The 22,555-nt window shown below is 38.4% G+C and overlaps 2 protein-coding genes across 2 annotated transcripts in view; both read right to left on the bottom strand.

Moving 5' to 3' along the window:
• LOC109462852 overlaps window positions 1-7,810 on the bottom strand; it is a 99,508-nt gene extending 91,698 nt beyond the window's left edge. The window contains 1 exon segment of the mRNA XM_019759491.1: window positions 7,736-7,810. Coding sequence (XP_019615050.1) covers window positions 7,736-7,774 — 39 coding nt within the window. The 5' untranslated portion in view covers window positions 7,775-7,810.
• Window positions 7,811-17,683: 9,873 nt separating this feature from the next.
• LOC109462719 (slit homolog 3 protein-like) lies at window positions 17,684-19,318 on the bottom strand. Its single transcript, XM_019759278.1, has 2 exons — window positions 18,460-19,318; window positions 17,684-17,703 (listed from the first exon to the last, which is right to left on the bottom strand). Exons 1-2 carry the CDS (start codon window positions 19,316-19,318, stop codon window positions 17,684-17,686), a joined length of 879 nt encoding a protein of 292 aa, XP_019614837.1.
• Between the last annotated feature and the right edge of the window lie 3,237 nt (window positions 19,319-22,555).

The raw sequence follows: 22,555 nt of genomic DNA, 5'->3' as shown, positions 1-22,555 counted from the left end.
TGAATGGGTTGCCCCACAACTAGGAAGCCATGTACTCTCATGTCCCTATTAAACGTACCGGTACGTTTATTTTTTTCGGCCCGAACGTCCACCCGGTACATTCTTATTAGGGACGGTACGTTTATTAAATTGGGAAAATATTGTCCATACGTACCGCACCATCAGCAAGTGGCCGGCGGCCGCAAAATTCGGCAACACGTCACAGATAAATATTTGGTCCATGATAGCGGCATTTCCCATGAATATAATGTATATTATTTATTTTTCGCCTGCTGTCCATTTTTAAGTCCCAAAACGTCTGAAAAAGCAAAAATTTGCCCACAAAACCGAAGGGGAAGGCGAGTAGCTAATCGACGTATTTAGCACGTACATGGCGGACGCAAGTCCTTGTCAAAATCGGCAACGCGGCAGAAAAATGCCTGGTCCATTTTAGCGATATTTACCATGAAAAAAACGTATGTGGTTTATTTTCCCTCTGGTGTTAGTTTTTAGGTCCCGAAACCCCTAAAAAAGTAGAAATTTGCCCACAAGACGGACGGCCGACGTGGGGAGGGCGCCTAGCGCCTGAGCAGCATGACCCGTAAAAAGTCAAAGGTCATAGGGCACCCATATTGCGCAATCACCGTAAAAGCGCCGATTTAGCTAATTTTAGGACGTTTAAAATTGATACAATCACATTATCGATTTAAAAAAAAACAATGAGATGGAAACCAATCAAAATTTTATGCTGAATAATATTTTCTTTTCTTCAAAAGTTTTTTTCTTCAGAAGTTTTTCTTCTTCAGAATCCAGACTTTGACCAGACTAGACAATGTACCATACCAAATAATTATTATGTTGAAATGGATTTTGTTGTACATATACTCATTAAACCCCTATATTTGTACTTAATTGGGCTTGATTTTCTATCTCTAAGTTAGTCAGATTTTCAACTCAAGTTGCAGGAGAAGGCTTAGCAAAGTGCATTTCAATTGCAGAAGTGTAAAATGCAATAGCTTCTCCTACGGATTTTGTATTTCCCCAAAACAAGTACAATATATATATACTCATTAATTAAAGTGATATATACTCACTAATTAAATGTAATAGTGAAAGATTTGCCCATATATTGGTATTGAAATAAAGAGCACATTTTAGTATCATGGACACACAGTTCACCTGTCAATTTGGTCATTTTCCGGGGGGTACGTTTATTCCGGAGGGTATGTTTATTAGACTTTGAAGATTTGTCCGGGGGGTATGTTTATTCCGGGGGGTATGTTTATTAGGGACATGAGAGTATCTACAGTCTGTTGGGAAGTCTTATGATCCACAGACTGTACCTCATAGTCATAACCTATAACGTAATTCTTAATCAGCTCTAAGAACAATATTTGTAATTGGCGGCAAAAATTGTGTAATCACTACCCCCCAAGCAGGCCCTCAGAGAGTTTAAATTAAAAGGTATCATACTATCAAAACACGTACCTCCAAATTTTCGACATCCACTGTATGTCTTGATCACAGAGTGTCACCTAGTCTCGCGAGAACACAAGACTAGGTCGAGACTTGTGTGGATCTTCTGGCCTCCCCCGCCTCCTTATTACGGAGCAGGGGTAAGTACAAGTATGTAGGACTTGACTTGAGCAGCTCCCAACCTTCATTGTGATTCATCCCGGCACGTTAACGTTCCAACTGGATGTAGGCCAGGGGAGGCTAGAAGATCTACACAAGTCTGGACATAGTCTCCTGTTCTCACGAGACTACATGTAGGTCACTCTGTGATGAATGACATAAAGTGGATGTCAAAAATGTATAGGTACTGATGCATGTTTTGATACCTTTTCAAAAGTCTCTAATTGAAGAGTATTCTACTAACTGGACAAAAAAGTCATATACGTGACTGATGAACCTCTAATCAACTTCTTCAACTTCAGGAAAGTTATGTTTTTGGTAGCATTTGTGCGTGTCTGCATGTGTGTCTGTTCATGACTGTGTGTGTGCCTGACTCTGTGTGTACTGTGTGTGTGCTTGTGTGTCTACATTGTGTCTGTACGTATGTGTGTGTATGTGTGTACATGTCTGTCTGTCTGAAAACATGGTACTAAACGTTCAATTCAAGAAGGCTTTGACAGATTATCTCATGTCAATCTCCAAGCAGATCAAGTGATCCATTGGCCAGAGGATAATGGACACTCCTCTGGCCAGCATACATGTATGATCTGCTGGTACGTTGTAGGTTACGTCTTGATGAGACATTAATATGATTAGATTTTGGGCCTCCTACCGGCTTGCCAGGGTACTGCATCAGAACTTGTGCAAAATACGGTCCAGATTCAGACATTGGAATTGGTGTTATTTTTGTTTAGCACTTTAGGGACACCAATTTTCTATATTTCTGGCATGTTTCACATTGGATGTATGTTTTCTTAGGTGGGTATGACAAATAAAATACAACACGGTGTGTATTTCATATCATATCACCCTCCGTCCCAGCCCTCGAGCTCCCACAGGTCAGATCTCTCTCCAGGCATCGGCCATCTGGCGGGCTGGCATACCCGGGCCGCGATAACGTTCGATAACGGGTTACGGACCGGTCCGTACTTTACGGTACGGCCCGGGCTTCCATGGCTTCCATAGAACTATTCGAATGCGTTTCGAAAATCCGAATACAGAACCTGGACATTGAAATTGATGTTGTTGCATTTTAGGGTTCAGTGGCACTAACTTTTGGCTAATCTTGCAATGAAAGGCACATTTTCTTGGGTGGATATGACATAAATAAAATACAACACGGTGTATTCCGCATCGCCCTCGGTTCCGCGGTCAGGCCGATACCTCGGGCGATACAGAATACCCCGTGTTGTATTCTATACTAAGTATGTACGGAATACACCATGTTTTATTCTGTAAGAAGCACTACTACATGTCTGTAGATGACATACATATTACGTACATGTACAAACTAAACACCACAGCTTTTTGCAGAGTTGACATCACTTGAAATAGCCTCGTGTTGGTCTCAGTACTCACATTTTTGCCATGCCAACATGTGTGATCACGTTAACAATAACTCTGCACTATCTAACAATAAAAGTTTCAGTGATTCACAAAAGAAACTTTCCTTTTGATAATTAATTAGAAGAAAACATTGCATATTACATAGCAGTTTCCTTTAGGTTAAATGTAAACTTAGCTATGCCACAATATGCGCATCTTTAACAAAAACGGAGAGTACACATGTACATAGAAATGAATACGATGTATCATATCCACACATAAAATAGGGAGATGCTATAGTCAGAAAGTAGACATTACCTTACATTTCTGCTCATAAATCATGGGGATATTAGAGATAGAAACCGGAGGACACCCTCCCCCTCCTATCAGATGGTACCTACTGACAGACAGACCTCCAAACCATCATCTTAATCTACCAAAATAAATTGGACCATACCAAATTCATATTATGAGATGCAGATACATAAAAGAATACAAATCTTTAAAAGAAATTAACAGTTTGAATGCTTAAATTACAAAGATGACATATATATATATATAACTTAAATAGCTAGGAGTGTCTTTCCAAAGTTGCAATATTCACTTAATGATTGAAATGATATGATTATTTGGGATAAAAACAATTGTATAATCATCAAATAAATGTTTCTATCTAGTAGCAAAGTCTACGGTAGCACTACTACAGCAGTGACTGTTCTTTTGATTTTTCTTCAAACATATTTCAACTTTTAACTTGTTTTTTACCTTTAAAAATCGATTATTGTTTTTCATAACACTTTTCCAACAGGAGGACCAAGTCATACACATGTGAAACACCAGTCCTGCCACAGCATAAGTAAACAATGTCATGCATACTGCTAATATTTTCATGACCAAAATAGTCGTCTAAGACATTTTTTCTCACGGTCTGATTTTAAGTCCAGCCATTTCTGCAAAATCTAAGTGACCACCATAGAAGGTACAATGTTACTCTTATCATTTTTGTGTGTTCAATGATATGTAGAAAATCTCATTTAATGCATTTTAGATAAGATCTATATTCTATTCCATGTACATATTAATAAGCTTTTTAATATATGTGTTGATGATGTTACGTAAGTGTAGGAGAATGATTTTACAGCTTCAGACTGTATGAAACTGTATGTTGATACAGTGCTGGCATCGTCAAATAACAGTTCACAATGTGTGGCGTGTCATTATCTTTGTTTTCTAATATTTAAGGCCAAATATGCCAAATTGCAAATTTTCCATCAAAGCCCAACAAATACAAGTTATGAGAGGTAGCATTTGAAACAACAGTACATTTGCATTTCATGTATGGCTGTCAAGTATGTTCTTTATAGGGCTGGGTACTGGTGAGGTCCAGGTCTGAACCTGAACCTGAACCTAATTATAGTAACAGTAGTACCATACTGTATGTTATATTTGGACAGCAAGACAGGTCAAATCACTTACAAATTGTATACTGGAATGATATTATTATTTTCAATGAACAAGCATATGAATTTAGGCTAATCTACGTTCAATTTTTTACCTTTTATGGTCATATTACCTACTAAGTCTAAATAGAAAAAATGTTGCTAATATATTTGTACAAAAAAAGGGAAAGAATTGGTTCACGACTTTTAGATTTAAATTTTTGGACTTTTGTTTCTTGGAAATGCAAGTTGGATGTTGGCGTCAATTGACAGAGTGGTTTAGGCCAGTGGACACGAGATCGAGTGGTTGTGGGTTCAATTTCTTGCAATCCTGGCTAGACGTTTACTACTATCTCCTTTGGGAAGGGCACTTAACACAACTCCACCCTGATGTAAAATGGGTACCTGACTTCGGTCAAGGGGAGGTAAAACGTGGTGGAAGGAGAGGGATGGGCTCTGCCTTTCAATACCGTGACCTACTAGTAGTACTAGTAGACACACTGTCCCTGGTACAGCCTCAACAAGGCTTTTTTTAGTTATTTTACAATGAAGGAGGCAAAACAGATCTATGCAAGTTGGCTTCAAAAGATGTCTCCCCCAATAGATATCTGTGATTACCTGATTTACAGTTATATCATATGTAAATTAGTGTCTTGACCAGGACCATGTTTTAAGGTCCACTATTTACTTGTTATCAGCTGTTTACGGTAGTTTCCATTCCTGGCCTTGAGTATAAACAGGGCAAAGGTCAACCCTACCAGGACCCAGTAAATGTCTGCAGAAAACATTGTCCATAATATAACTGTCACTCTGGATAAGTCTGAGGGGACATGATCAGCTGACAGTCCTTGTGTCTACCTAAAGAGAATAGAATGTAACCATGAAATTTAACCATGAACATTAGTGAGTGCGCCTTCGACTTCTTTGTTGCTAACTCGATGTAGCAGCAGCATCACTAAATAGCTTTTACAATGTTTAGAGTTAGTGCTGTTTAGAGTTAGTGCAATGTTATGTGCAAAGGTTTGGTGTAACATACCTTTGTACATGTAGCCTGGTTGGTATCCAGTCTTATCGTGGTTGGGGCATAGTATTAGTAGTTGGGGCAGGCTGTCTTCAGGGCTCTAATAATTTCCCCCTGCCCAGTACAACTGTGTTAGAGCATGGAGGTAGAAGAGAGACTTCTACCGCCATGGTTAGAGATATGGCACGCTGGGGAGTTGATTTGCCAAAATGATGGTGCTAGACAAATGATGGGACTAATCAATCTCCCATCGTAAAATACCTACTGAGGAAACCTAGCTGAGGCAGGCGGGGAAGAGCTCCTGCTTCTGCCAGGAAAACCCAACCACGACAAGACTACACGTAGATATCAGAATAGGTGTAACAGGTCGTTCGAAGTAATAAAATAATAGCCAGCTGCTGTCATGTCGCGTGCCATGCGCGCCAGCGAAGCTTACGCCGAGGGGTAGTTATACCGGCTATACTGATACAGATCTACACACTCAGATATAAAGTACAACAAAAATTATACAAATTGCACACATGTAGTATCTCAATGACCAGCTTACTACTCTTCTGACATGAGGTGTGGCAAAAAACAGCTGTTTCTGACAAAATTTTAAACTAGAGCAGCTGTATTGGTATCACTTATAATATGTTATTTCAGCTACTAGTAATGTTACTCTATCCAGTTACATTGTACATGTGTACAGCCCAGGTTCATCATCAAACCTGGGGGGGGGGCAGTACTCTAGCCTAGGGGAGGTCTGGGGGCAAATTTTGTATTTTGAAGCCTTTAAAAATGCAATTTCCCATATTTTGACTGAGACTGAGGCAAATCATAGGGTTGAGAGTGGTCCTTTGGATGTTTTTATATTTTACCCTAGATTATATATAAGTTGTCAATTTTGACTATCATTGAGTTTGGTTTAAAAAATCACACTTCAGAAAGTTCCTGCGATTGACAGAAAAACAGGTGCTGGCTAGTGAAAAGTGTGTAACGGGAGTTTATTTACTTGGCTAGTGTACACTACTCATCTCTATATCTTATTTGTCATCAGGAACTGAAGGCTTTAGATAAACACTGTATCAATTATTAACTGTCCAGCTCAGGGCCTGATGCCTTATCCAATGAATTACGAGTCAGTATATTTAAGTATCATATTGCAAACAAAAAGTATTCAATGTCTTGTAGCAGTTGTGCGACAATCTATCCTACATGTAGTGCCCAGACGCTTTACAGAGTAGGGGGCAAAAAAATACCTTTCCACTTTAGTTTTATTATAACCATTGATAGTCATACAGTGTAAACTGATTGTGTATACTATAATGAAATAGAGCAGTACTACATGTTCTTGTCCACAAGAATTGCTCATCACTGCAAAGCATAATCAACAAAATGTACCCAGAAAAATATAACTATCGACATTAGGAAATTAATATAACAAAGCACCTTATTGGTTTCAGACCATAAAATTTAGTTGTAAACATGTATGAGGTAACAACAGAGGATTATCTCTGTACCACTACTTTTTCTTCTCAGATATTTTTATTCTGTTTTTTGAACAAAAAATTGAAATATTTTAATTTTAAAAAATCATCTTCATGTGATCGTCATTAACTTTATAATATTTGTGCCATTATTTCATATTTCTGACATTTATGGATGGCAATAAAACAGCGCACACCAGGCACACTCATTTTGTGGTACCACCTCAAAATACCAGAATGTAAACAAACATGACTGACAGATGTGTTTCTCGTATGGCGTAATATTTTGGCACCTCCATAATATTAACACTTCTTTGCAATGGGACTTACATTTGATTCTTCTTCCTAAAATGTAAAGAAATGACCAGAAAATTGACTTTTTGTATGATCCTAATGTTACATACTGTAGCTTTAACCTCATCTGTAGGTACTTTCCTCCAGCTGGCTAGTACAAATGTACTTACTCATCACAATTCCCACAGGAGTTCTGCACAACAAACAAAGCATTATTTTTTGTCATGAGGTATGACGATCATGAAAATTTAATGGTCACTGTTGTTATTGTTAAACCCCTCCTCCTGCATGTTGGGTTATGAGCGGATTCTGCGGCATAAATAAAATATTGGCTGGTCCTCTGAGCCTGGATTTGATCAGTTAAACTGTAAACAAACCTACCACTGGTGCTAAACACTGCACATCCTGTACTCACATGTGGCAAGCACTGCTTTACACACAGATAAACAACACATTTCTACCTGCAACTGTTAGCAGGATATTCTCATGACTACTTCTGCAAATGTGGCTGAAATAGGGAAGTTCTAACCTACCTTTTTTGACACACATAGAGGGCAGCAGCCCTCAGTCATCTTGCCTGCACCACATTGTGTATACTGACACTTGGGGGGAACCACTACAATAGGGGGGGGAGTTTTCTTACCCATGCATAGAAAATATGTAGAAGGTACACAGTTTTTAATGTAAAAGTAGAATCAGTACAAATAACTAAGTAAAAATATTGTTAGAGTGAATAAACATCCGATGTTTGATTTTTTAACTATTATTGAAGAGCTCGTATGAGCTTACAACACCCCCCAGTAGTGGACTAGTCCTGATGAATAACAGATGACTGCCGTGTGTCCTGGGAGTCAGCATGGGGAAATATCTGCCAAACTTGTTGGTTTGACAGGAGCAGACTAGGTAGGTTTGTGACGATCACGAAACACTTCAACTTTCCTACTTTTGTAGCTTCAGCTGCTGCTATCTTATGTAGTTTGTGAGATTTTCTTTTAGTTCTTGGAAATCTAAAATTTATTTGTTCAACTTCAACCAACAAGCAGGAACAGTTTCTGATGAAGACCTATAAATTATATAAGTCTGTTTATGTTATATACTGGGTGTGTACCTGATCTTTCGCTATTTACATTGTAAATGTCACAAGACCTTGTTGTTTTGTTAGTTGTTCCTCATTTGCAGCTACATGATTCTTCTTCTTCTTCCAACTTCTCTCAAGCAGCCTCCAAAATTAATTGACCTCTAGACAAGTATTTGCATGTCTTGAGTGTGTTCAGGGATCACTCCTGACAGTTCAGGCCATTAGAACTGCAGTGTGATGACTCAATCAGACACATGTGCACTGCCCTGGAATTATTGAGTTGTATTTCACTCTGCTATATATTAGGGGTTGGCGGAAAAACTGGTCCAGTATGGAAGACGAAAAAAGTAGCCCAATCCGAGTGGGGGGTTGGGAAAAGTGGTCCAACCAAGTTGCGCCCCTAGCAGAAAGCGGAAGAATTGCAAGCAGTCTGATGTGTTCCTGTATATCAAAATATGAAGCATGGTGATTGACTACTACTTCATGCAAATGCCTTTTTTTCCTTATGAAATATGGACAATGCGCAATTACACACTACATGATATGCTACATGGTTGTACTGTAACAACCTATAATGGAAACATCGCAAGAGACAAGTTTTTTAATGCTCTGATTCAACGTACAGTGTAAAACAGCATCAAGATTAAATTTGGACAGTCCAATTTATTTCTGAACTACTAAGGGTTCCCATATTTCAGCAACCTCCTTTTAGATGGGCTAATGTCGTTTTAACAGATAAAAATGATATCGAGGACCCCTTAGGGGTTAACCCAATTCCATATTCTTCAGAATTCTGGACTGAAGTGAAGTCACAGAATTCTGCAGAATTCTGTTCTGAGTCCTCTTTCAAAGATTTTATCATAAATGCCCCTGCAGTCCCGGAACAAGCTGCTAAGGGCCTGAAACAACCCTTATTTATTCAGTGATCAGTTATATACAATAAAGTGGCACTGCATTCAAGTTCAACTCGTTTTGCCATCATCACTTAACAATAAACAGTATGGCTTTCTAATGTATTATATATGTGTGTTTCAATTATTATTTGCTGGTCAGTCTGAACCAATTTGTGATTATTAGCATATAGCTGACATTCTATTTATTTTATTTTATTTATTTTATTTAGCTGACATTCTAAACATTCCATTGTGTACCAGAATCCTAATATCAAGCTGTTTTGGGGAGGAGTTCATTGTATTGTTCCATTGTATTTACAGGGGGTCTGTGAACACCAATACAACCTGGCATTCAGCTTTAGTATATACCATATTTAGAATTTGTCAAGGATTCCGGGTAATAGATAACCTGCTGAATCTGTAGAATTAGAGTTACCTTGATTTATTTCCCAACAGCACACAATGTTGACTTAGACTTAAAGCTTTGACTAATGATGAGTTAAATACTTGCTACGCCCCAAAAGTGTGGGGGTGCATGTTGCCCTCTAGTGGAATTTTAGCAAACTGCAGCTCAATCATACTTTGGCAAGAGTTTGAAAGTGAGCTTCATAGATTCATATCAAATGACAGTACTGGTGTGAACTGGATTTTTCTCTTGTTTACGCATGGATTATCCAAATTGTATATCATCACTTCCTACAGTATTTAACTATATTATCAGTTTGTACAAGGTGAACCCTTTGGTGATTCATAAAGTACTGGCAATAAAAATTCTGTACTACTGTATTTTAATTTCATACGTTTGTCATGTTTCTCAACAGTCAGTTTATTCTGGAGCTCTGAAATGTTCAACTATAATTGCAATTCCTTCTAGTGTGACTACTAGTGTGACCAAGAACTACAGAAATGGAGATGGGTGCTGCCCTTATGCCTCATACAATGTATGTACAGTAGGTTCAGGAAGGAACTTAAATTGATATTGACTTTGAAGTTTGAGTAAGATATTTCCTCATTTATTATGCAAATAATGTCCTGATTAGGTCATGATTTGGAACATTTATATCCATTTGTTCCTTACAAACCAAGTTAATATGTACATTTTGTGTGATATACTGACCACCAGTATCAGGATTGTGCCCAAGATATATTCTGACTTGTGGTTGAACTAATAATTGTAATGTTACAGTATTATCCATGGAGTTAGAATACAGATAACTCCATGAGTAGTCAAAAAGAGCAAGCCTTTATATTATGTTCCACACACTAATGTGAAATTATTAAAATCATCAATTATGAATGTAATAATTTCTCTAGGAGAAGTAGATTAAGTCTGGGCAAGCAGCCCAACATGATGATGATATACTATAAAAGTAATGCCATTATGGATCCATACATGTAAGTAAGAGCACATCAGCATATAAATAACAAAAGTATGGCTCTTATGTTGAAATATTTTATGGTAAGGAGAAATGAAAGCATTAGCATATTATAATTAGTACAAATATGATATATGCCTGAGTATTACAACATTACCACCAACAGAAACTGATTGTGTCCAAACACATTTTAATTCTTTTTTATGTACAAATTTGATCTGACATATTTGATGATGATGCTTTGTGTCTGCTTTTGGTAGACTAGTACATGTATGTTTGTTAGTGAACCCTAACCCCTGACACTGTAATTGTCATTAAGCTAACTGTATAGTACATACATGTAGACCAATATAATAATAAGTGTATCCAACCAATCTGAGAAATATTGAATTTGTTTCCTTCAGGATACATTCACTTGACAAATTTGATTATTACAAATCCAATATTCAACCGTGTAATTAATAATACAATAGAATTATAGTTTTTCATAAGTCAAACACACACACACACACAAACTCATGCAATTAGTTGGTGTGAAATTATGCTGTTATTTATTGCATACTGGTAGAAGTGTGTTTTTGCAGATATTGTATGTGTGTGTTGTGTGGACTGTAGTCCCACAGCTATGTAATAGAGATCCAACAAACACCTCCAGCCTGTAGCCAGTTTGTGTAGGTCAAGAACTGACCAAATTCCAAACACAAATACAGCTGACAGCTGCCTTATACACACAACAGAGCAGATTGTGCAACTATTCCCTGTGGCAGACTAAAACTTACATGTATGAGGTTTTGTACAAACACATAATCTCTAGAGACCTTACCTCGTACACTGGAGAAACTGGGCTCAAAAGTGCAAATTTGACTAGCAAATGACGAGCAAGGGACAAGGGAGAAACAGCATGGGAGCTGTACTACACTGCTCTGGTATGTTTTTGACCTTTAACCTGCACACATAGTTGACATTCACTGACCAAAAATAGGCGCTGCAGCCTCCTGACGGGCACATTTGGGCGGAACCCTGGGCTGGTTCCAAAAATGGCTTCTCCATCCCTCCCCTACAGGCTGTAGGCACAGACAGCTTCCTACAATGTACATTCCTGAGGGGTAGGATCATACATGTCTGTTGCCAACATTACTACTGTACTGGTAACGTTATAGCAGGCCAGAATCATCTGGGGCAGACTAGATCATTACTACAGGTATATTCCAGCCTGAGCCTAGGCCACATATGTTAGAATATACTTCCTAGACCAGATAGAATATACCCTCCTAGGTCAGAATATATTGTTACCCCTATGTTAGAATATACCCCCTAGGCCAGAATATACCCTCCTAGGACAGAATATATACCTCACCAACCACCCTCAGCCAGAATATTCCCTTGGGGTAGATATGAGGTAAGGCCACACCAATTTAATTTTTGTTTCTCAGATTCGCCCACTTCATTTTTTTCTGATTTTAAAAAAAAAGTTCAGGCTCTAAATGAATTCCAAAATGCTCATATTTTGGCCCCCAAAATTGAAGGAAGTCTACATACCAAGCTGGATTGTAATTCAAACAACAAACTTTTAATCAAACCACTGTATTGATAGATGAAAAAACTGTAACACTGCTGAAGAGAAGGGACTCCCTTCAACTGTGGGGGCTAAAATATTAGCATTTTGGAGTTGATTCAGAGGCAGAAATGTTTCTTTTTTTTATTGTTGTTGTTTTTTGCAAATCCAAAAAAATGAAGCGGGCAAAACCGTAAACCAACAGATTGAATTGGTGTGGCCTTACAAGTACATGTACATGTTGCTATAGGTTACGCTGTCTTTGCCAGTTTGAATAATTACTGTGTTTCTTCAATATTTCCAGACAAGGTGATGTGCTGGAGGCTGGTCCAGGACTGACTGAAGCAGACTTAACAGCGTCTTCATCCTGAGTATGATGAGAAGAGAAGAGAATGTGTCCTACTCTCCAAGCAGAGGTTGATGGTGGAAGATTGTTTGCTTTAATAATATTAGATACATATTGACGTATGACAACCCCTACATGCTATGCAGAGGGATATATATTAAAGACTGTATGGATATTACAAACTCCTTCAACGATTGTATAAGTTGATACCTATCTCATACTAGCCACCCACTTTTGTATTAGATTAGGCCATGTTGATTTGATTATATGGATGACATCCTCTGGGAACGCCAAAACTGATGCGCGCGTGCGAATAAAAAAAAAGTTTTGCAAAAAAAAAAAGTTGCTTTCACTATGAAATCTACATGGTCATGAAAGTTGAACAAACGGCACAGAATATGTTATGGCGAATAATCTACAGTATTCATTTCTTTACATTTTTGTCTTTTTTCCTTTGATTTTGGCATTCCACGACATTGGTATCGTTTCTAAATGTTTTCCTTGCAACTTATGGTATATTTTTGCTCATTTAGCAACTGTTTTGCAAGATTTACAGTATATGGTTGAAAACTTTTTTTTTTTTTTGGAAACGGCCGAAAATTCATGCGCGCGCGGATGTCATCCATATAATCAAATCAACATGGCCTTAGCCTTATGAAAATGTAGTTGACATGTACTTGCTTAAGTTACTAGATGCCATACTTTGTACACTGTACAATTGTTGCACAATAAAGTTATATATAAGCAAACGATCTTCCACCATCAACCTCTGCTTGGGGTCATGTGGTGTAGCGGCAGAGTACGCGACTCGGAACTTAGAGTCCCGGGTTCGAGTCCTGACATGCCACCGATCTTGTGCCCTTGGGAAAGGCACTTGACACGACTTTCCTCACTCAGCTCTGGTGTAAATGAGTATTGTCCTGTCATGTATTTGTCCCCTGCGTTGGTGGCGGCATAAATATCAGTTGAAAAAACTTGAGTGTGTCGTCACCACGTCTGGTGATTACATGTTGGAATAAAAAAAAACTCTGCTTGGGCCACACCAATTTAATTTCTTGGTTAACGGATTCGCTGCTTCATTTTTTCGGATTTGCAAATAAAAATAAAAATCCAGAACCAACTGCAAAATGCTCATTTTTTGCCCTGAACAGTTGAAAACAGACCTTTTCATCCTAGTTGTTACAGTTATTACATCTTTCAATGCAATGGTATCATCAAAGTAGAAGATGAAGCCCACTTTGTTATTGATTGTAGTTTATATAGTAATGAAAGAAATGATCTTTTTAGATATATTACTAGTACGTTTCCATACTTCCAATACTTGCCTAATATAGATTATTTTATCTTTCTTATGCGCTTTGACCATCCTGTACTATACAAACCCATCTCAAATTATATTTTCAACATCTCAAAGAAACGAGAAGAAGCCGAACCCCTGTATTAGATAGATTAGTAATTTTAGATCTGTTTGTACTACAAACATGTATATTACCTATTTCATCTGTTGACCTGTACTTAGCCCGATAGGGCATGAATGTACAATAAAGGTTATTATTATTATTTATTAAAAGTTCAAAAGTCATTGTTTAAATGTTGAACCAGCCTGGTGTATTGACTTCATGGCTCTTATCGTACCATTTTGGGCCATAATACGATGCCTAGGCCTGTTTTTATTTTTATTTTTTCGCCCGCCAGCTCCATTATTTTTCTAGAAAAATCCGTTAACCAAGAAATTAAATTGGTGTGGCCTTGGAGAGTAAATGTGTCCCACCTGTAAAGACAACAGCAAAGATGAATAACATTTCCGAATGATATGTTTGTCTTACAATGAAGAAAGGAATAAAAAATGCTAATAATTATGATTTCATATTACTACAAAACAACATTACCTACAATAAGTAGAGAAATATTCAATGTTCTTTTATCATGCCCTGAGGTATACAGTACTTCTACAGTATCTGTCCATCATATTTATATAATGCTATACAAAAGAGAAACTGTGTGATAAAGATGTGAAACCGACCATTCCATGACATCATAATTATATTGCATAATGATGTTAGATGAGTATAGACACATGTATATTTGTAGTTTATAGTTTTCAACAATTCATGATATTTGCTATACATTAGTAGATGAATACAATGATTCCTTTTTTAGGTGTTGTACAAGTTGTACAAAGAAAAATTATATGTACAATGTAAATGTCTGAGATATTTATATATCATAAGGTCTGTGGCAGTGTTTTTTGTAACCCAAATGTTCGAATTCGTTTTGTATTTCACAGCTTTTGTTTTTCTGATTTGCAAAATAGAAAATATTCAGGTTCTGAGTCAACTACAAAAGTTTTCTTTTCCATCTATGAATCTCGTAGTTGGATTAAAAGTTCTAAATTCTTTCTTTCTATTATAAACCAACCCCTGCATGGTGTGATGACTTTATGGCTCTTTTTTTCACCCTGTCACTTCCTGGTTTGTTTGTTTGTTTGTTTGTTTGTTTGTTTTTTCTGAAAAAAAATCCTATAGATCCAACAAATTAAACTGGTGTGTCCTAACTAAAGATTTGTATTTTAAACATGCCAGCTAATGAAGATCAAGCTATTCTAAAACCAAATTTGGTACCAGAAAGGCATAGCTCCGTTACAAATACCCACAGAAGTTTGCACCAAGTAACATCTAACGTTAGTGCACAGCAAACCAGTCCCTGATGAAGATGACAGACGGTCATCGAAACGTCGGCTCGTAAAAATAAATGGTTGTGATCAAAGAACTTTGCTATTCAGTATATTACATTGTATTATCATATAGCCGGGTGACGTTGACCAATCAGAAGGCTCCATTCCACATTCTTTATGTCGCGGTAATGTCACAAATAGAGTCAAAATCGGGTATTTATTCATCCCAATCCATACATTAAACAAAATGAATAATCACCTGCATATGACCTCAGGTGACAAAATAGAACACGGCTCTACTTCTAAAAAATCCCAAAATAACTTGAGTTGTGTTCCGATGACCTCGGGTGACTCCCATAAGAACACCTGTTCCCTGCCTGTGAACCAGATAGAAGGCCATAGAACGTGAACCCCCCAGTGACCTCAGGTGACTCCAGATGGAACAAATATTCTATGTTCTATTCAGCATGTGCAAGGGGTAAATTGTACATTGTGTCACTCTTCACTGCATCAGTTTGGATAGGCTATCGCGTAAGCTATATGATAATAGCGTTAATGGCCCGCCCTTTCTCGGTGAATATGGTGTGATAAAGCCTTGTCAGTTGCTAAAACCACCTCATAAAGCCACCTCGTTCGCTGCGCTCACTTGGTGGCTTTATTCGGTGGTTATAGCAACTGACGAGGCTTTATCACACCATATTCACCTCGGGGCGGGACATTAACCCTTAATTGAATACTCCTGTTCTATTTCAGACTTGATTATTTAGCACATTTATTACCTTCGCCAAGGACTGGTTATGGTCCGTTGAAAGATTCCCGAGAATCATACACTCAACACACACTGTGAACTCGGTCTACAACCTGACGAGGATTCCAAAGAACCATACGAACATATACATAACTCTTATATATAGGCTCTCAGACTCCCAATTTTTTAGGCTGCAGCTGGGTGCACCAGTGCCCCTGTTCCTAACACACACACACACACACACCATATATACCCAACCAAGAACCCGGTACGCATCGTAAAATTGTCTAGCTTAAACTTCAAACTATAGCTCTACAACTTTTCTATCCGGAGTTGAAAATTGATCAGGTAAAATATAGTATCAACTGGTAACTCGGGCTCTGTTTGTCACCTACTTTTTGGTGTCCGCAGAAGGGAGTCAGAACAAGAAGAGGGCAGCAGAACACTAGCATAGTTACGTTGTTTGGCCTAATTTCACACGCAAAACTACAGGGTTTTCTGAGCATTATCTGGTCAAGGTGACGACAATTACATTGGTAGCAAACTGGAAACACATTAAGTCGCAAATTAAAAGCATTGGTAAGCTGTTAAACGCTTTAGGACGGCTGTGAATTGGTAAAATAGCGTGGTTAATTTACATGAAGGCGATTCAGCACCAAGGACAAGGAAAATGACATTGCCAGCCACATTCGCCACTGTACCACACTAAAGATAAATTCTCTACCTCCAGTTTTCTTTTTGTATTGTTACATCGATATTCCCACCTAAACTCTCAATAGTTGTGTGTCACCTGGTACGTGAAATTTAGTTTCAGATATAGAATTTAGGGGGAAACGGTGAACTTATGCTTTCCTCTGTTATACATGTAACCGTTATTGTTAACGTTAACGTTAGTATTGGAGTACAGAATTTTTTAATTCGATAATGACAAGATAAAATAACCCCAGTCCCATTCTATGTTTGTCCCTCGAGATTGCAAAAAGATATGCACATATTATTATTATTTCTTTATTTCAGGCATAACTCGCCCATATTCAACATACATATAAAATACACACACAATTACATCAGTAAAAGAATAATATGACTATATGTACTGACGGGCCCAGTTATTACATACGAAGCAAAACACGTGACACGCAAATTAATATTTATCTTTCCCCACTCCTCTTGTAGAAATTGTCTCCGATACTCCCAGTCCATGCAGACCAATTCGTCTTGGAGAAAATTGCGTGGACTGTAGATTGGTTCTCTGACTATATAACTTGAGGCTACGATTGTTATGAAAGCTGAAATTGTAAAAAAGGAATCCTATATCTGGGCACAGACAATCAGATATGCCCCCCCCCCTTAAAAATCTACCAAAATACTTTTATTTTTTTTCCTGATATCAATTCTAATATTTTCACTCATATAGGATATGCTATATTCTGAACGACAGAACACTGAACATTTCAAGTGCTGTTCCAAATTTATTCTTTCAAAAAAAATTTTGATATTTACATTTCACTGATAATCAAAAGATCAAACGTGCAGTTGTTATAATCTTACAGTAAAGAATCACATTGAATCTCATGAAGTGTACAATATTAATTATATTTTGTACACCATCGTCACAATTATACACTGGAAAACGTGTTAATATAAGAGGAATAAAAGAATAAGAGAAAAAAATATTATCAACCTATCATCAATAGAAAGTAACCAACGATAATTTGAACATGCTTCTTTTGTTACAGATAAAATGTAAAGTGTCCATGAACAGTTTAGTTTAAGTTTTTCTCGCTACGTAAAAGATTTAATGTAAACTCTCAATTCAGACTCTGAAAATCTGCAATGTGGTATTTGTGTTACGTTTTTCAAAATATCAGAGTTTCTGTGAAACAATATCAGATTATTCCAACAGAACTAAATGTCCTGTTGTTACATTAAAATTACAGTGAGTAAATAATGTCAGATGATCAACTAAAGAATTAATTCTAAGAAACACAAGGACTGAATGATGACATTGTAGCTTACAACTGCAGCCTACTGTATTCCCTATTGTCATTATCACAAAGATGGTTTTCGCGACTCAAGCCTTCTGAAGTGTTGTATGTGGAGCATATAGAGCTTATTGTTGGAACTGTGCCTTTATACAGGATACATGCTGCATTTCTTGGATAGTTAATATGTTCCGCATAGCGCTCTGTGTTGTGCGAAACGGCCATAGCGTGGTTTTCTAGTGATTGTGTATTCTGGTTTTCACCCGGGGAAACCAAAGACCCGCCATCCAAGCCTTGTGTAGAGGTGCGCTGGTGCGTTGAGTTCACTATCGGTGACGTAGGTTTAATTCTATGTGCAACTGGCTGTCTGGGGTTCGAACCTTCTGCGACAGTTGCGTTGTACGAAATATTTTCTATCGGTGGCACGATCTGATGTAAGTTAATAGAATGCTGATCTGCGTCCTTGTTAGTATTTTCCCGGCGATTACAACACAGGATTTTCCTCACTATGAGCCGGGCGATGCAGGAAATAAAAACTAATATCAGACATTTTTCAATAATGAAAACAACAATGTATTGGTTATTCTTTTCTTCATGCCTACCCATAGACGTTACAGATGTTGAAGCAATAGTAGGTGTAGCAATTGTTGACATCTTTGCCGAGCTATGGCTCATGTACGGTTCTTCCTCCAATAATGTCGAACCGTTGATGAGAAAGGTGCCATTTTCTGTGCTCTGTAGTTTGATCTCGGCTTGGTGAGTCGTTCCACAGTCTGTCAGCAGGGTGGATACAGTGGACAAATGGCGCCCGTGCAGTTGACTCGGACTTTTGCAGTTAAAACGTGCGTGTTTTAACTGCGAAATTAAAAGAATAAAACAGGCTGAACACGAAGAACAACAGGCCTGTCTGTCTTTTCCCTTACAGGCTTGTAAACACGCCATCTTTGTGATCAGCCAGGACAGGTCACAGTCACAGTGAAAGGGGTTATTGTTGATTACTAATTCGGTCACCTGTGGCCACCCCATCGCGTACTGAGAGAATGATGCAAGTTTGTTCAGACTTAGATTCACATATTTCAGTTTCGGGAGATGCGCAACGACGATGTCAAGCTCTACGTACGTAAGTTGGTTTCCTTGTAGTTCAAGAGAGCTCAAAGCTGGCAAAGTCCGCAGAGCCATCCAGGATACAGTTTCAATGGAATTATAGCTCAGGTCCAGTATGTACAGCTTAGGCAGTGGCGGCAGGTACGTAACGTTTCTTAATTTGTTGAACGCGATATCAAACCGTTCAGTGTTGGACGGTATATCGCCAGGCACCACTACTAGATCTAGGCTATCACAGTCAACGGACACCGTAGAACTGTACCTTGACTTTTTAATTTCACATTTATCAGGTAGACAAAAACATCCTGTACACAGAAGTCCCAATGTAACGAGAAAAGACCGTGTGCTTATTTTCATGGTTTTGTTTTCTTTGGCAGACTTTGAATTTCGGAGCGTTTCGCACCTACGGTCTTCAGCTTTTGAAAACGAAGCCTACAGGATGATGATAGACACTAAATATTATTATAATTGTAGCATTAGGACAGTACCTGGTGCCTTTCTGATTTCTGTGCTTTACATTAATTAGGACAGTCCTAAACGGAAATACAATGATTTTGCTGGGTTTCATTTCAATGAAAAAAGCAAATGTACTTTCCTGTCCGGTGGATCGTGCTGGAGAAGAAGCTGTTATGAGACCGTTGATTTGACTGTCTTCTATTTGAAGCAAAGGCAATGTGGTATTCATGCATATGCAGCCTTTGGCCGTGTTTAAGTGAAGTCACCCAAACCGCGATTCGGGTAATTCACATTCCTCACATCTGGTGAAACCGTGTCCGATCACAATTCGCTTGAGCTACATTTATTGTTGTTTGATGAATACACGCAAGGTGGCGTGTTATTGATGTCAGAGGTCAACGACCTGCTTGCTGATGCCCCCCTCCCAGCGTATCTCGGCCGAATGCCGACGTGGTCCCGCCAGAGGCGGTGAAGCTCGCCCTAGAACGGACACATTATTTGACCATTACTGCTCTTTAAGTTGCTGCCACGTAAAAGTTGGTATTGCATATAAATAAAGAAATATCACCCCGTAATCCATGACAAGGCGAAGTTACATTGAAATCACATTGCGTTCAGACGCAAATCGCGATGCGGGAAAACCAATTCGAAACCACCTCTAGAAGTGGTTTGGGATCGAGGCGCTTTCAATGTGATTTCGGAGCGTTCAGATGGAGCCACTTGAAACCGGCTTCGGGGTAAACCACATGTAAAGCGCCTTGGGTGACTTCGCTTAAACACGGCCAAAACGACATACGGGATAGACATGTGCGTCAGGTAGACATAATCACCTGACGTGAGGGGCTGACGGGTTTGTTGATTACAGTACGTGAAAGTATGACAGCGCATCTGCTTCGAAACGCTGTATGATATTCATTTTTGACTGGAAGTCTTTTGTGTATTTCCAGTCATGTTTGAACTGAAAACTTAGCTGCAAAGAATGAGTTTCACTTAATGTATTCATTTGAACAAATATGTTTTCTTACAAATATATATACATGCTTTTGTGTATTTTGGGTCCTTCTTCTAGAAATATTGTCTGACATTTTAAAACTCCCAGACCATTTTGTTTTGAAGTGAGAGAACATGGTGTTTGTAGAAATTTAAAAAAAGAAACCCTGCCTCTGGGCAAAGACACAGATAAAATAGACACCCCCCCTTTTCATTTCATTTATTTCGAAACCTTTTAGCCCCAAAGGGCTAATCTTCCAAGGCTCAAAACAATTAAAATTACATAATTACAACATAGTAGAAACATTTAAAAATACATACATACATACATGTACACCACATCAACAATAAATACACATAGATATTAGCAATTTAAAAGTAGCGAGCAAGGGTCAAGGATCAGGTGACACTACTACTGTTTGAAACGGCTTTCTTAAAACTGATAACATCGCACAGTGTCTTAACGTCAGATGGTAGATCGTTCCAGAGCACGACTGCACGATACAGGAATGAGCGTTTTCTGCTGTTGGACTTAGGTATTGGTAATCTAAAGTTGTGTGCGGAAGATCTGGTATTATGACTGTGAGATGCATGAACAGGCAAAAGGGAGTTGTAAATATTTTGTGGTTCGTGACTCGTGAGGATCTTAAAGAACATGACCAAAGTGCTTTTCAAGAATCTCTCTCTCACAGTCGGCCAACCAAGATCTAGATGCATCTGCCTGGTAGGTGTATCAGGAGTACATTTCAGTAACAGTCTACATGCCCTATTCTGCACTACTTGCAGTTTTCGCATGTTGGAGTCTGACATGTTGGCTAAGACTGGTGCGCAGTACTGCACAACTGACAGAACCAGTGCACAAACAACAACCTTGCAAACTGCAAAAGGCCTTTTCTACTCAAAGCATGCCTAAGTACTATATGTCTTCTCTGAAATCAATTTGATCGATTTCTCTACGTTGAACTGATCAACATAAATGACAAAGACACTGGAAATTTCCGCAACTGTGCAAAATTTGTTTTCTAAGTTTGCATTCCAATAATAATCAGATATCTTTAAAAAGAACAAAAGTCAAGTTGTTATAATGAATTGGACAATAATTTCATTATTATACCAAATGTTTCTTCTGTTCCTGCAATTAGCCCTCGGGCATGAATTTGCTATAAAACAATTATATAAATCTTTGAAATCAACTGATTGTTGATCGAGACGGAAATTTTCGCCGACGCGTTTTAATTGTGTTCTGAACTGTGAGCTCGAGTTTCCGCGTCTTGTCTTCAACACTGAGTGGCCATTTTTCTATTCCACTGCTGCGCTATCAACCATTCAAGAAGACAATAACTAAGCTACTAGACTATATATCAAATAAAAGATATGATTTCTGGACATCAGTACATACATTTCCATGATTGAATGCTTAATACATTTTATTATATTCCAACACGTAATTACTAGACGTGGTGACGGCACACTTAAGTTTTATCAACTTATATTAATGCCCCCACCAACACAGGGGACAATGCAATACTCATTTTCACCTGAGCGAGTGCCTTTCCCAAGGGCACAAGATCGGTGGCATGTCAGGACTCGAACCCGGGACCTATTGGTTCCGAGTCGAGCACTCTGCCGACTCGACACTAATGCTAAATACCGTTGCTATTCAGCAGACGTACACCAGGTTAACCAGACAACTGTTGTCGGAACAATAGATGTTACGTGGGGAGTACTGTCCAGCTTGTGGTCCGGCCATTGGTCAGAAGAGGCACGTTTAACATTACAACTACGAATAGGGGGAAATCTGCTGTTATTACTTACACCTTGTAGGAAAACTGTCAGTTAAAACTGTCCGGGAATAATGTTATACCGACGGATACGTGTAGAAAATTCAAACTACACTTTCGGCTCGCAACAGCTACTTCTTCATTACTGTAGCATGCTTTCCTTTCAATGCATCCACCCCTTTCTCTCTTTCCTCATACAGTGGTCCAAGTAGAACATTGCGCCATGTGTTAGTGTTTCGTCATCCCGGAAAGTCGATATAACAGTACCTGTGCTTGTAATAAGATTGTTACTCTAAGTGTTGAGAGAAGAGCATTTAACTTATAATTGCTGTAAACTGAACATTTTCTAAGCACCAAGCTGTCCAAC

Source organism: Branchiostoma belcheri, unplaced genomic scaffold (assembly GCF_001625305.1).
Source record: "Branchiostoma belcheri isolate BF01 breed outbred unplaced genomic scaffold, Haploidv18h27 scaffold12, whole genome shotgun sequence".
In the NCBI taxonomy this organism is placed as follows: domain Eukaryota; kingdom Metazoa; phylum Chordata; class Leptocardii; order Amphioxiformes; family Branchiostomatidae; genus Branchiostoma; species Branchiostoma belcheri.
Note: the sequence above shows the minus strand (reverse complement) of the source record. Positions and strands in the feature narration are given on the sequence as shown.

Bases quoted from the DNA above. Each gene is read 5' to 3' on its own strand.
- LOC109462719 (XM_019759278.1), bottom strand. From the start codon at position 19,318: ATGAAAATAAGCACACGGTCTTTTCTCGTTACATTGGGACTTCTGTGT. The intron at 17,704-18,459 runs GTAGGCATGAAG...ACCACATTGCAG, and splicing joins AACATCTGTAACGTCTATGG to ATTTTCAGAGTCTGAATTGA.